The sequence below is a fragment of the Eucalyptus grandis genome, chromosome 10, assembly GCF_016545825.1.
Source record: "Eucalyptus grandis isolate ANBG69807.140 chromosome 10, ASM1654582v1, whole genome shotgun sequence".
In the NCBI taxonomy this organism is placed as follows: Eukaryota; Viridiplantae; Streptophyta; class Magnoliopsida; order Myrtales; family Myrtaceae; genus Eucalyptus; species Eucalyptus grandis.
In genome coordinates this window covers 17950202-17966862 of record NC_052621.1, presented here as the reverse complement: position 1 = coordinate 17966862, position 16661 = coordinate 17950202, and the positions used below count along the sequence as shown (strand labels likewise).

Below are 16661 nucleotides of genomic sequence, written 5' to 3'. Positions count from 1 at the left end.
ATATCGTCCTTCCATTTTCAACTTTTGTCCTTATTTATATAATGGAAATATTATCAAACGCGTTATTGATATATCATATACCGGATAAATCCATCGATGCTTAGTCAGAGACTTCTGAGATTTTAATCTTATACCGTAACCCATAAATGTCAACCATTAGATTAAGATGGAAGGATCCCAACTGTCAAAAGTTAGATGTCCAATATTAGAAAATGCACGTACGACATACTAAAATGAAATTTGTGATGCTTTAAGCACTAGCAAATGGGTGCCAGACCCCTAGAATATTGATGTCATGGCACTATAAAAATCAAATTTAATAAAATTTTATGAGGTTATATTGTTAGTTACAATGATTATTGCAATCTTTATAAGCCATCGTAGTTTGAAAGGATTTAAATCACAATGTTAAGTTTTTGGTTACAATGGAACGTTGAAATTTTTTAAAATCATTGTAATTTTAAAATTTGCAACATTTTGTTCATGGTTAATTTCGCAAAGCGTTGTAGTTGAAAAAAAAACAATACAAGATTATGGCATTTTATCCTTATTTAGGGCAAACAAACATAACCGTTTGTAAAAATTTGTATTTGGAAAAACATCTAATCTTGGACGTTTTGTTCTTGTCATGACGTCATCACTCTCCGTAAAGAAATCCTCAACTTATGACAATTTCTTCTTTTCCATGACAAACGGTCATAAAAGTTGGTAAATTTAAGATGTTTTGCACTTAGTGACATCGTAACACTTTGGAACCAACTTCGATTCCATTCACGAAAGCATACCAACATCTGGGTTATCAGGAGTGGGAGCAAACGTGACGTTCAATATCTGGTCAGCTACGATGGTTAAGCAGGACTCTTTGCAGATGAAGTTGCGGAGCTGAGTGTAGCCGGCAGCCTTGACCAAGAAGAATGAATCGTCATGGCCAAAGTTGAGGTAATCCGAAGGGAAGAAGTGGAGGCGAACGAATTTGGGCCCCATGGTGACGCGGAAGCTGTAGTCGTCCGGAGCGGGAGAGACGAGCAGTGTCGTGTGGGATGCGATTGTGGACAAGGGGGAGATGAACGGTTTGCACTTGCAACGATAGAGGAATGAGTTTCATCGATTGGAAAGTAGATCGAACCATCCTCGGAGTCCCTGATCCAAGTCCGCTTGGACACGGAGGAGTTGCCGAGGGAGCCGCAGTTGACGGTGATATTATTAACCGGCAAGTATGCGCCAACATTGTCGCCGATGACTGAGACCGTGAGTGCTTCAAGCAGGACAGAGATGAAGAGGAATGATAAGAGAAGTGGTGGTTTCCCGTTCTTCATCTTACCGTTTAATGTCTGAGAGGATCGCAATTGAATCCATGAATAGAAGTTCACATGAATAGTAGACTCTCGAAGATGAACCTATCTTAATCATTGGGATTTAGGAAAGTGCTAGGAAAACGCGAGGGAACGAAATATTAGATAAGATGGGGAAAATTACCAATTTAGTCGTAAATTAACAAATTCTGATATAATCTTAGATCTTTCAATTCAATTTTTTTTTTATACTCCAACATATTCTTTTCGGTTAATTTTATCCGAAAATATTGACATACCAGTCCAATCATCTCTAACCATCTTTAGTAACACGACTAATCATATGATTTGGACAAACTGAATTGAAATAACATGATTTTAAATATTTTTGTGAATTTTCTGATTTGTTCTGTTCTTTCTTCTTTCGCACTTTTGCTCATCTTGAATCTCTCAGGGAAACATGGTAAATCGTTGCAAGAAAGCTGATTTTTCTAAAGTCAAGCTGAAGTACTACTGTTAATCCCGAATCTCTTTGGGAAACATGGTAAATCATCGTAAGAAAGCTGATTTGTCTAGAGTTAAAGCTGAGCTGGTGGCGTGGCTGCCGGTGCTCCTCCATGGATTACAGAAAAGCATTCTCGTTCGGTAGATCTAATGGCGGTGCTAACAAGCGCGTCTCAATAATCAACCCCATAATGCTCAAATTTCCGGTGAATAGTTCCGAAGCTGGCCACAAGCGAACCAGTCTCATAAATTCCCAGTGATCCTGGCCAAGCCCATTTTGCTGCGGCTGGCGCCAATCTGCATGGAGGTGCAAGAAACCAAGGCAAATGGTGAAGATTCATCAGAATCGAACGAATTCCCACCCGATTTCGCCACGATTTGGCGTATTAAGGGAGTTGCTCTTTGTAAAAATTCAAGCAGTGGTTGTGGCGCGGGATAAAGGTAGGCCTCATGTGAAAATTGAAGCAGCGGCAGAGGCACAATGAAAGGAAACTTCTATACTTTCACACAATTAAGATCTAAAATACCGATGTCAACTTATAACATTTGTCACACACCCAACTCCAACAAGTATAGGGGATGACATGGCCATCATTTCATCCAAATAATGTAGCTTCAAATATAATTATAACTCAACTTGATATTGGAATATATAGATCCATATATTTGATAAAGTGTCATTTGGTTACAAGATTAGAATTTCCATAATCCGTAAAAAAACACATATATATCTCCAACTAACAAATAAACTCATGAGTTCAATGCAGACATAAACAACTTATATAAAAAATCCCACCATCAAAATATCCTCCTGAAAATGTAAACACTCTTGTCCTATTTACGGCTAACTAAAGAACCTAAAAATAGAAGTAAGATAAATGGAATAAGCAACTATAGGCCAATGAGTAGTACAAATCTCTTCTAAATTAATCAGGCATCCACTATGAATGTTTAGGACACAAAAAGGTAGCTCATTTACACTAAATCCAACATATAACAAATTTACAAATGAAAATGAACTATATTACTTCAACATAACTATATTTGTGACAAAGAATACCAATTTCATCAATAATATCAAAATAAGTATTGATGGTTCAGTCCACTAATCAATCTCATCAAATCATACATTAATGGTCCATCACGCTCAATGTCTTGTGATAAAGGCAACTAAGATTCTCTCCTTGGCTAGGTCTCTACTTATATTGCTAGTAGCCAACTCACAAAGATATCCTAAAACTAGTATACATATTTACAAACCCCTCAAGTGGGCCCCTAGAGACAATGAGATCAACACAAATTCATAACATAAACCTCCAAAATCCAAAAAAAAAAAAAAAAACCTCCAAAATACACAAAACCTATCCAACCTCTATATCATAAACCAAAATATATAATCTTTCACAATATTTACGAAATAATACACATGACCTTTCAAGAAAAGTTTATCAGACCATCTTATAATAACTAAAAAATAATAAACACTTGATCTAGTTTTATGAAACAAATATGTTCTTAGTTCAATGCATACACACACACACACACACACACACACACACACACATAATATCAAATTACTATTATTTTAAGACATGGATTTTATAAAACTATAAAAGAGATCAGCACCACTTAGTTAGGAATGCTCAAAGCCAAATAATGTAGCTATTTGAGTCAACAATTTAGTAATTCTATCAATTAAATCAGAATTGATGTCAAGACAATGCAAAACACTACTTTAACTAATGACTCTAAACTATGCTTGTTCATCGACCAATCAACCTTTACACAACAATGAAAGGCTTGTTGTAGTAGTCATTCAAAACTGTCCGTTATGCCTAGCTTGCGTGTCCTAATTTTTTTGCACCACAACTCTCTTCATTGAACCATGATTCTAGCAAATCTTCTGTCGAGCGAAAGACCTTTCGAGATAATTATATTCCCTAAGCTTTGCCAACTCTAAAGATAGCTAAAGATGGGCCATAATCATTGGTAAACTAGGAAATTCGCTAATGTTACAGCTCACGCGCATAATTTCGAAAATTCATTTCGGGCAAACTATAAGCTTGAATCGAGTTATGTAAAATCCTATAGTTTTACAATACTCTAAACTATTAATGTCCCATAATTTCTCAATTTAGCAAATCATAGATTTTACCTACCAGCTTAAAATTCACAAAGATCCAAAATTATGGCTCTATTTCGAAAATTTCTTTAATTAGATTAATTGGGCCTTGTGAGATAAAGTTAATATGATTTGACGAGGCGCCGTGGCATGTACTCTTCTTTCTTTTCCTTTCCCTTCCTACTTTTTCACCTTTGTTTCTCTCCTTTTCTCTCTTTTTTTCCCCTTTATTTGCCTCTTTTGAACGGGCACTCCTTTTCTTTAATGCGGGAGCCCACTTTTTTTTTTTTTTTTTTGCTTTACTAGTCAATATTGACTAAGTCAAAAGCCAGCCATTACAAGATCAATGACTGTTTATTACTAGTATTGACAAATCAATCATCTATCTTTACTGAAAACGAAGATGAAGAATAGAAAAAACTCCACCAGCTCTTGTAAATGCTGTAACCATGGGACGGGGGCATTGGATTAGCACCCAAAGAAGAACATAAACGGTAGGATGGAAAAGGAAAGAAAGAAAAAAAAATAAGAAAATAAGAAAATCTCTAAAGTTACTCAAAATGAAGTCCTTTTGAATAAATTTGTCCATGTCAACTCTTTGGCCATGGCACGTAGGACAGATAATGATAATTGGCTTGCCACATTGGCATTTTCAGGTAAAAGTTGGTTAGAAAGATTATACTAAAATTCCATGAAAATGTTTGAGATTATTTTGGTAAAATTGAAAATTCTAGAATTTCATTGAAATCTATACAACAAATATAGGATTGAATTGATAATTTTTTTCGAATTTAGTGAAAGACCAAAGTCGTGGCTAAAATATACGCAATTAGTAGAGCCCTTTACCTATCATAAAAAAGCAGCCAATGGGACTCGTACTCTTTTGGTGTGCTTTTCATGGAAAGTTTCATTGCGTAGAAAGGCCAGGTCAATAGTAAGACCGCCAGGGACACTTTTGGTGTGTTTTTCATGGAAAGTTTAATTGCGTGGAAAAATCAGGTCAGTAGAAAGTTTAATTGCGTGGAAAAATCAGGTCCGTAGAAAGTTTCATTGCGTAGAAAGGCCAAGTCAGCAGTAAGGCCGCCGGGGACTCTTTTGTTGTGTTTTTCATGGAAAGTTTCATTGCGTGGAAAGGTTAGGTCAGTAGTGAGACCGTCGGGTTCATGCAAATAAGGTCCTACATGGCAACTTGCTAATTTTTTTGTTCTTTTGTTCTTTTGTTAATAAAAAAAAAAATCCATTTGGTAACGTTAACTAATTTTTTTATTCTCTAGAATAGAAAGTAGCCCGAGAATGGATTTGGAATGAAATAATAAGTAAGAAAAAGTAGTTTCTTGTTTCCGAGAAGAATTTCTAGAAATAAGTCATTTTATTTTTATATATTTCTACTTACTTGTCCTTTGCTGCCGGCTGATGGCAGCCGGTGAAGAGAGAAAAAAGAAAATCTAAAAAAAAATTATTAGAAAATCAAAAGAAATTTTACATTATAAAAAAAATTGTGAGTTGTACCAATCGAATTTGCATGTTAACAGTCTCTTAGGATACAATAAATATCCACGGAAATCTCCCCATATAGCCTCCCATCGATATGTTGTTAATTAACTTTGAAATCAGAAACTAATATGATGAGTCGATAATTTGAACGGAAGAATCGGTGACTCCCTAATAGATAACCCGGTTGATAGTCTCCTAATCGATATCAATAACATCATTCTTGACCCATTGAAGCACATTATGAACAAACTCTGCTTTGACTTGAATGAAAATCAAAGGTGCTGATTTGTCGATGGAGTTAAGTCAAATACTTCGGCATCATATTTGCAAATTGGAACTCCCTATGTCTATTATTTCTGATTCATTGGTAATTAAATTAGACAATGAATGAAGACACTGATAGTCCGATGGAATGTTCCTCATCAAGCTCTCTTGGGTTGCTAATTCATTGGAGGCTTCATAGCAATCTGATATTGCACATTCTGCATTGTTGCAGCATTTCCCTGCACCATTTGCTATCTTAAAAGTCTGCCAAGAGCAGTACCTTGTCCAATCCCTCTCACTTGAGCAATACTCCTTGCCCTCGCTGGATTGGGTATGAACCTATTCCATCGGAAGGAGACATACTATGATACTATCTATGACAACTCAACCTACTCCAGACGTAACCCAAACCCCAAAATGAGTACTTGAGAAACCAGACAAGGTCACAATTTTTTTTGTAAAATGTGTTTGCAGTCGGCCTTCCGGTTGAAAAGCTCTATACATAGTGCTGAGGAGCACGTTGAAATGGTAGCTGGACAATCAGCGTACATGTGTTACATTAATTTCATTGGTTCACGTGGCTCTTATCCAGCTAATATGGTGCCAAATCGGCTGAGAGCCTCTTGTGTGTGCAAGAGAGAGATGGCAACCACCGTGTTGCAGTCGACGTGAGGCCATCCATCTCACATCGCGTATCTCTTGTGGTAGCTGCGATCACCTCACAGTGGTCATCCTCTCGCATCTAGATGGGAGCCTTCTTTCTCGGTGTAATTTCCATTGGTTGAATTAAGAAAGCACAACGTTTGGAAAGCTTAATCCAAAGAAACGACTAGTGAACCAAGCACCTCCAAAAAATCATACCACTGAAAACAGCTGATGTTATGGATTTGATGGATGTCACAGAATTGTGAACAGTGGCATGATCCTAGATACGAGTCTGAAACTAACTGGTGGAAAAGAAAGTAATGTTTCAAGATGCAACAACGATACAGCACAGAAGCAAATCAGTTATTGGACTATTGTAAGATACTCTTCGACAATTTTATTTCAATTTGTTCCTCAAAACAATGGAAACTTTTAGAAAGAAATTTGTTATTCATATCTGCAAATTGAAACTTCATAGTTCCATTGGCATTCGCTTTCTTGTACTCATTAGTGACTACATAAGAGGATGATCTGAGTCACTGATGGATCCGATGTGATGTTCCTCGTCAAGCTCTCATGGCTTGCTGATGCATCGGAGGCACCATAACAACCTGATACTGCACATTCTGCATGTTTGCCGCATTCCCCTGCCAACCTTGGCAAGTAACAAGAATAAACATCAGCAATTTCTTGCCGAAAAATATGAAAATGCAGATTTTTCTTTGTCGGTGTCGGTAATCAAACCATAATGACAGTATTGTAGTGCCATATTTGCAATAAGTTGGCTTATTAAATGCTCGTTTGGAGCTCAAATGGCTATAGTCGACATCAGTGTTGCCTATGGAAGGGTCAAGTCCTCTGTTCTTAAGCTCTCTGTAAAAGAGAACAGCATTCGCACAAGAAGTGAGTGATCCAGTCAGGAGCAGGAGACTCGATGAGGTCAAATCAGTTCCAGAGCTTGGTAGATAGTGCAGGACAACAAGCACGGGCAATCGATGAGAAAATGGATCCCACCGTACAGTAGCTCGCTCGTTCCACATGCTGCAAAGCAAACATCATTCTCAACCGCATTAGTTCAATGAGACCCTTTCTTCTCATATGCTGAAGTGCATAAAATATCTCATTCCGATTGCTATCTACCTCAGAATGTTGAAAGGACATTGAATTTTCCAATCTTCGTTATCTGCTACACTAGTAGAATCAAGGATTTAAAAGTCAGTAAAAGCATCCTTACTAACATCCGCTCCCTCAGTCAACAATCTCCGCTATCTGGCCGAATGTTACGCAGGGGAAGCAACAGGCCACAACCGCTGCAAACACGCAAGAAATACTTGGAGATTCTCCATGTGTTACTCGTCCATTTTAGTATTATCTTGCCTAGGAAAAGCAAAAGGCGACTGTACCAATTAAAGGGTCATCCATGCAGTCAAACAACCCAATTGTCCAAGGAGATGGTGGAGCAGATGGTGGCAATTGAACTATTAGCCCTTAAGGCATCGGAGGCACATTATGCGGATGAAATGGCACTTGAGGATAGTCTAAACCAGCAGTATGAAAGGGTTGAGCCAGAGCATTCATCGGCCCTGTAGTAAAGCCTGGGACAGGATGCAATGGCTGGAAACCGGATGGAATCTGAGAGCTCACGGGAATCGGTTGCCCTGAGTACAGAGTCGACTGAGCCCCAAAACTTTGGTTCGCTTGTGGAATTTGTCCAGGACCAACCAGCAGCTGTGGATTAGATCGTGGCATCGCGTGAAGTGGCATCATCTACTAATTTTGGGGCTGGAATTGTACATCCTGCATCAGATTAATCGGACTGGTTTGTACATTCTACTAGAGCCGAAACTGTTGCTGAGGCGAAGGATCGCTCACCTCCTCTAGTTGCATGTGTTGATGGACCTAACTGCAAGGAGCAAATAGTTCGGTCAAGGGACGTCCCATCTTTTCTCGATCCTGATGATGCACGGCAAATTCCTTGGATGAGCCAAAGATCAACAAACTTTTCAAATGGTTTTCATACAACTAAGTGAAACCCATCTCCAGTCCTAAAGATCATGACATAAATAGACCTTTCTCCGCTTGGCGTGGCTGGCATAGCCAAGTCTATTAAAATTTGTTTTCACACAAAAGGTGCCAAGCAGGACACTACAAAGGCTTCGTTAACTTCCGAGAAAATGAATGACAATCTGGTGCGTATATATTAAACTGTTCTTTGGTTGATTTTTTGCATGATATCGGCCAAGCATGGTGGAAAGGGCATACCGACATTTCGGGTCTTTACAGCATGCCATCTCAAAACCGGAAGAATAAAGTAGCTCTGAAGCTGGGGGCTTTCATAACAATCATTCAAATGGTGTATTCGTGCCACCAATATGCACATAACGGAGGCTTTCATGTCCCGTGTATCGACAAGGAAGTCTCTTCTCGGTCACAAAAAGAGGTAGGGCTGATCGGTTCCCAGTTCGGTCCGGTTCCAAGGTGGAACCGGGAACCGGACCGGGAAAACCGGTTCCCAATTTTGGGAACCGTGGACCGGACCATCGGTTCCGGTCCGGTCCGGTTCGGTCCAATATGATCGGCACTTTCTTTTTTCACTAAATAACGACCATTCATTAAAAAAAAAAAAAAAAAAAGACCATGCTCCGGACCGATCAATCCAATTCGGTTCCCGGCGATCTAACAAAACTACTCACACGTGTTTTCACGTGCAAAATATTCAAACTTCACTTGCATGAATATTAATAATAATTTATGTGTTTCACTATTAATTTTAAGCATAACTGTACTTGGCTTAGGTTTTATAGACAGTCTCTCTTCTATGCTTTAAATGTTTAGTCGATGTCGGATTCTTTGAGGCTTGAAGTGCCTCGTCGTTTGCAAGTGAGGGGAGCAAGAGAGAGAGTGAGCATGAGGAACTCCTAGAGCCTTATCCCACATCGAGTAGAAAATAAAACTAATAAATAAATTTTCTAAGAGCTTTGGTGGTCTATTGGCCACGTAAGAGGTTGTTACCTCAATTGCAATTCCGATTGCAACAAATTTCATATATAATATTCATATATTATATGTGTTAATATATTATATGTATATAAATTATATATAAAAAATTGGTCCGGTCCGGTCGGTCCGGTCGGTCCGGTTCCCACCTTGGAACCGGGAACCGGACCGCCGACCATGGGAACCGCCTAAAACCGGCCGGTCCGGTCCGGTCCGGTCCGGTCCCGGTTCGGGCGGTTTCCGTTGCACACCCCTAGAAAGAGGAAGCATATGCTCTGTTCTGGTATTGATTTCTACGACACTAGATTACATGCTCCATGTAGTTCAAACCTTTTCTTTTGTGTTTGACGGCCGGATTTATGCATCGTGTGCCTGAATTGTAGTTCAAACCATTTTTTTGTGTTTTGACAGCCGGATTTATGCATCGTGTGCCTGAGTTTTCAAAGAGAACATGCTCAAAATGTTACTCATTACCAGTTTTCTCAGTTACACAAGATGGAAGGGAATTTTGGCTGTGACATTGCCAGGAACAGAAAAGCTTGTTCAGAACCGCAGTAAATCACACTGGGGTGGGCATAACACCCTGTATCGTGCTAAACAAATGTCCGGATTAGGAATGACCAGCGCACCGGCGTAGTCGCAGCAAGGCCTACACGGCCTTTTAAGCCGGGCAGGACCGAGCCGTTAGCAAAAAGGGACTTGATTGTTTCCTCTATATTAGATTTATTAAAAGAATAGAAAATAGAAACCAGACCCGGACATAATTTGCCTCGGCCCAACACAGACCAGGCACGGCCATAGGCAATTCATAGTAGAAATGTTGGGTAAAGTGCATATTATGGTCCTTAAGTTTCTGCACTTATGCGATTTGATCCTCTAATTTTTATTTCGTTAAATCGAGTCCTCTAACTTTCTACATTTGTGCAATATGGGTCCTTTAAGTTCTATTTTGTACAATCAAATCTTTTAACTTTTTGAATTTGTGCAATCAAATCCTTCAGTCAACCACTTCAACTAAACCATCAAATTATTCAATGACGTGACATTGTTTACGTGACAAAAATAATAGGTGATGCTAATTTGCTTCCAAATGAGCAGAAAAGCAAACAGGAAAAACAAGTAAAAAGGAAATCATAGTGTGACAGCATTACTTACAACAAGTAAACAATACACCTGATTGCACAAATCAAAAAGTTAAGAGGACTTAATTGCACGACATAAAAATAGATGATCAAATCACACAAATGCCTAAACTTAGAGAACCAAATTGGTACTTAATCCTCCAAATGTTTAGACTCATTTTGCAGATCCCATCGATGTCATTACAGTCCAATTTCTTTCAAAAATTCACACAACTTTGATAAATATTACTGTTTGAAAACTGCAAGTCCGCCTAAGAATAAGCTGCAGAAGCGTCTTCATTAGCTTGTAAGAGGGCATTTAATGCCCTCATATACCAAAGTCTGCAATTTGCAAAGGTTTTCAATTTCCAAATAGCCTCAAGATGGATTCATAAAGAGATGAAAGCTGAAACTCTGCCCTACGTTAAAGCTCTTTGATTGCCATTGAATCTAAGATAGTGAAGGATTTGTACCTTCTACTGAATATTAACACAATCATGCAGACTTATCAATGATTATTTAGCCAAAAATCGCTACATAGCCCTACACGATACATCATTCAATTTCCAAAGGTTTGTTCTGTTTCTTTCTACTTCATTCTAAGTAGTCAAAATCTGACTGTTCTACTACATTTATCTTGATGACCCATTGTATGTTCATTATGTTTCTTTCTGCTTCATTTTAGATAATCAAAATCTGGTCGTTCTGTCATATTTATCTTGATGATTCATTTTGCTTCTTCCTACTTCATTCTAGGTAGTCAAAATTTCGTTGTTCTGCCATATTTATCTTGATGACTCATTACATGTTCGTTCTGCTTCCTTCTACTTCATTCTTGGAAATTAGAATTTGGTCGTTATGCCATATTTATCTTAAGGACTCATTGCCCATTCATTCTTCTTCCCTTTGTTTCATTCTGCATAGTCAGAAGCGGTTCATTCGGTCATATTTGTCTTGATAACATATTGCATATTCGATCTACTTTGTTCTACTAAAATTTTACTAGTTAGAATTTGTTCGTTTTACTTATTCTGCTATAATTTCCTATGACAGAATCTGTTTACTTGTGAATTTGCCTTTTGTGAATCTACGCATTTGGTTGAATATATTCATTTGTTGAATCTGTTTACTTGTTGAATCTGCCAACTTATGAATATGTTCATTCATAAATATGTTTATTAGTTCAAACGGTATGTTTATTAGTTCAAACAGACTTTAAATGAGTATGAATCCATTCCTTGTTGAATTTGCCAACTTGTGAATATGTTCATTGATAAATTTGTTTATTGGTTTAGACAAATTTTACTGAGTATGAATCTATTTTTTGTTGAATCTGCCAACATGTGAATTTGTTTGTTAATAAATCTATCCATTGATTCAGACAAAATTTACTAAATATAAATCTATTCTTTGTTGAATCTATTTATTTGTTGATTCTATTCATTTGTAAATCCGTTCATTATTGAATCTGTTCTTTTGTTCTAGAAGCTTCTATTAAGCTAGAATTTGCCATTTTGAATGTTCAGATTTTACGATCGAAATGTACTTGTTGTTCTAACTCAGAATGTATCCATTTACATGTTCAAACTTTACATCTAGAATATATTAATTCGTTCGGATCATGTTGAATGTCCAAACTCAGAATGTACTCATTTGGATCTCCAGACTTTAACGACTAAAGTATGACTATATGTTATTTCATATGTGATTATTTGGTTAATGTATTAAATTGAGTTGAGATATGTGTGATATGCTTATAAGTATACATATATTATGGCTTTAAATAATATTAATGTGATTCCGTCACTCATATAGTGGTGCATGACGATGCCTCATGATGCTAGTTTGCGAGATGTCCTGAAGAGTGTTCCGAGATGTCTCCGGAGTTGGGACGCCCTATGGTGGGGACATTTTGTGGTGGAAGTTTGTAGAATACCTTGAAATTGAGATGCCCTAATAGTTGGGATGCACAGGAAAGTTCGAGGGGAGGAAATATTAATGAATAAAATGCATTATCATGTGTAGAATCAAATATTATTTTTATTGTTTGTTTGTTTATGTGAAACATAGTGTGCATATGCATGAGTCTGAATGGATGTATTGTTGGTTAACAATTTCTATGGTAAATGAAAATGGAAAAGGTAAAGCCTACTTATATTTTTATCACACTTATCGGATGATTATGCATTCACTTTGTGTATATCAAATGAAGTGATAAAAGAATTCTTTTAACTTAAAACTAGAGATTTCATTTATTGGGTTTTGGCTCATTTCTTTTATTTTTCAAACATGTAGAATGGACACCCTTCAACCTTTGCACTATAGAGTCCTTATAAGTTATGAAGGTCTTTTTGAAATATGCTTTGACTAGAATCTGGAATAATATATATCAAGTATAGTTCTATTGTGTGGGTTGATGTAGGAGGTTTCCCGGAGTGGGTTCCTTTTCAGTTCGTTTCCTAGCACCAGGACTTGAGTTAGATGGAGACACTTGAACAAACGGAGAAAGTTATCAATCCATGATTTTAGTATGGACATTTATATAGACAGATTTTTGGAAGTATAGTATAGTACAAAGATAGGTCTCCCCACCCCTATCCAAATTTTTGTTTTTTGCCCGTAATATAATAAGATTATGAACTCAAATGTGATATAAATAAAATAGGCATAAATATGTTGATTATACTTGTAAGGCCTTTTAATTGTTAAAAAAATATTAGTAAATGTTTTAATTACGCTTTCATATGTAAAAGAGAGTAATAATATAAGAAACATATCAAACAACGTCTTGAGCGTCACACTTGAGCACCTAATATTTTTTCATGGCAACTTCTCTGCGTCGTAACTAGTCATACTCTCATCACAAACATCATTGCTTCTGGCTCTGGTCGACGTCGCAGTTTCCCTACTGCTCTTCCAACCACCACTATCGCTATCACTAGTGTTGATCGCCTCATCGCTGCCGCTGCCTCTGATCGAAGCTGCGTCATGGTCGCTGTCATCGCTATCATGCACTGACACACCCGCATGATCCTTCACTTCCAGCTCTGTGCTCACCTGTAGCTGCAGTGCGAAATTGAGGCCCCACACAACGTCGTTCATGGATGGCCGCTTGGCCCCCTCGTCCTGCAAGCAGCTCATAGCGATCTCGCAGAACTTGTTGAGGCACTCGAGGGCGATAGCCCCCTTCAGGTGCGGGTCCACCATTTCTTCGACGGACCCGCTCTTACAACAACTCTGGGCCCACTCAGCCAGGCTGATCTGCTCCATCGGGGCCATCCGGCTCACGGCAGGCCTTGCACACAGCACTTCGAACAGCACCACGCCGAAGGAATAGACGTCGGACTTGTCAGTCAGTCGCTGGCGCCTGTAGTACTCCGGGTCCAGGTACCCGAAGGTGCCCTTCACGGCCGTGCTGACGTGCGTCTTAGACTCACTCGTGGTTCCGACCTTCGAGAGCCCAAAGTCGGACACCTTGGCAACCCACTTCTCGTTGAGCAGGATGTTGGTCATCTTCACGTCGCGATGTATGATAGTGTGCTTGGCACCGCTATGGAGGTAGTGGAGCCCCCACGCGTCTGCAGGGGAGTGGGGGATTATCGGTGTTGTAGAGATGGTTGCTGAGAGTCCCGCGTGCCATGTAGTCGTACACGAGGATCATCTCTCCCGCGTCCTCGCAGAACCCAATCAGGGAGACTAGGTGGAGGTGCCGGAGCTGCGAGAGCATCTCGATCTCGGTCCTGAACTCATGGAGGCCCTGCTGCGATCCCTGGTTCAGCCGCTTGATCGCCACTGGGGTGGCCTCGCCATCGACATAGCCCTTGTACACGTTGCCGAACCCGCCCACGCCGATAATAAACGCCTTATCAAAGTTGTTCGTGGCCGCTCTGATCTCCTTTAGCGAGAAGTGGCGGCACAGATCCGACGGCAGGGACGACCCCTGGGTCTTCGTTGACTTGGTCGTCGCGTAGGAGACCGGGCCCCACCATGAGGTTCCGTCGCTCGAGGTCGAATCCTTCGCTCTGTTTTGTCGCCGGTAAAGGAAGAAAGCCAGGAGAGAGAGCACGGTGAAGCCCGAAGTTCCACCAGCAACGATGGCAATTTTTGCTGCTTTGCTGAGGCTCGACGGTGCTTTGCTTGCCGGTGGAGGCCCTGGCGGTTTATCCAGGACCGGATCCTGGTTCAGCCCTACAAGATTCCCATCTAGATTGCTGATCTTGAATATCTCAAGGCCATTCAAGATGGCATCAGAGTAAAGAGTAGAACCATCTGGAAGCGCGCCCAACGCGACGGAGAGGTTGGTTCTTTTCTTTTGGCTGGGATCCAGGAAGGGCACTGCAAAATCTCTATAGACGGGCACGCCCTTCCCGCTCCGACTAATGACATCCGCACGATCCTCGACCAGTTGTGAATCTATAAAAATCTGGAAAACCCTGTCTAATGGCTCATTTATCTTCTATCTGGAATTCGCAAAAGTGTAACCGGACCAAGTAGTAGAAGTTCGCGTCCACCTCGACGGACCACGTGAGCTTGTAGCTCAGATTGATTCTTTTGTCTGTTCCCATGGTCCTTGCAGTTTTGTATACACTATCTGGAGCCGTGTAATTTGGCACTTGCTCACTGTAATTGAGTTGGATAGTTGTGTTAACTGGCAAAACTCCGATGTTTGAGGAAGTCACGTACTCGTCATCTGCTTCCCAGGTCCTGTACATTCCCGTGTCATCAGCTGGATCGACAAACGCTCCTCCCACGTTCAAGCGCTTCACCGCTTCGAGAGCTTTAGTGGTACCAAGGTGTATGGCGCCAGCGGACCTACCATCTTGATTCCCTCGTTTGAGTCGATGAAGGTGTTGTAGTAGAGATGTTTGGGCATGGAAACGACTTCAAGTCCATTCACGAAAGCATACGTGTCTGAATTACCAGGAGTGGGAGCGAACGTTATGTTCAATAGCTGGTCCTCTCCGACACTTAAGCAGAACTCTTTAGAGAAGAAGCTCACGGAGCCGGTGTAATCAGCAAAGAGGGAAGCGCTGAAGTTGCGGAGCAGGGTGTAGCCAGCGGCCTCGACTGAGAAGAAGGAATCAACACGGCGGAAGTTGGGGTAATCCGAAGGGAAGAAGTGCAGGCGAACGAATTTGGGCCCTGCGGTGACGTGGAAGGTGTAGGCGAACTCGGAGCGGGAGAGGCGAGCCGTGAGGTATGGAGCGGCGCCAGGGATGCTGGGAGATGAACTGCTTGCCTCTGCTGTGGTAGAGGAGTGAGTTTTCTCAATTGGAGAGTAGTCCGAACGGTCAGCGGCGTCTCCAATCCAATTCCGTCCACCCACAAGGGAGCTGGTGTTGGAGCCACAGTCAACGGCGATATCATCGGTTGGATGGTAAGCGCCAACGTTGTCGCCAGTGACTGAGACCGGGAGTGCTTCGAGCGAGACGGAGATGAAGATGAATAATAGAAGTGGTGGTTTCATGTTCGTCATCTCGCTGCTCGACGACAGAGGGTCGCAGACGAACCGATGAAAAGCACAAGGAGAGCTGGGTCTCGGAGATGAACCAGTTTTGACTAATGGGGAATTAGGAAGAAGAGCGGAAGAGAAGGCCGGCACTAGTCACGAGATTAGGGAAGACCAAAGTCGTCGCTAAGATATCTGCAAGGGGATAGAGCCCTCGCCGATCACAAGAAAATCAGCGGACGGGATTTGTGCCCTTCCGGGTGCGCTTTTCGTGGAAGGTTCAATTGCCTTAGGAAGGTCAGGTCAGGTCAGCGGTACGACTGCCAGGTCCCATGCAAGAATGCTCTCTCTCAAGGGACCACCACCAAACCGTGTTTTCTATATCGCATCCTTCCATTTTCAACTTTTGTCCTTTCAAGGAGGAAAATTATTTATGTAACAGAAATATAATCAAACGCTTTATTGATGTCTCGGATAAATCTATTGATGCTTAGTCAGAGACTTCTAAGATTTTAATCTTATACCGTACCCTCATAAATGTCAACCATTAGATTAAGATGGAAGGATCCCAACTGTCGAAAGTTAGATGTCCGACACTAGAAAATGCACATCTGACGTACTAAAATGAAATTTATGATGTCTTTACAATACTTTAAAATTTGCACTAGCAAATGAGTGACAAGCCCATAGAATATTGACATAATGGCACAGTAAAAATCAAATTTAATAAAGTTTTATGAGGTTATATTGTTAGTTACATTGATTGTTGCAAA

The 16661-nt window shown here is 40.3% G+C and overlaps 1 protein-coding gene across 1 annotated transcript; it reads right to left on the bottom strand.

Annotated features, from left to right (window-relative positions):
- Positions 1-13228: 13228 nt before the first annotated feature.
- Positions 13229-16031, bottom strand: LOC104423665 (receptor-like protein kinase FERONIA). Its single transcript, XM_010036127.3, is given in 4 exon segments — positions 13229-14025; positions 14027-14896; positions 14898-15249; positions 15252-16031. Coding segments are annotated over 4 exon segments (2652 nt in total). The 5' UTR covers positions 15916-16031; the 3' UTR covers positions 13229-13259.
- Between the last annotated feature and the right edge of the window lie 630 nt (positions 16032-16661).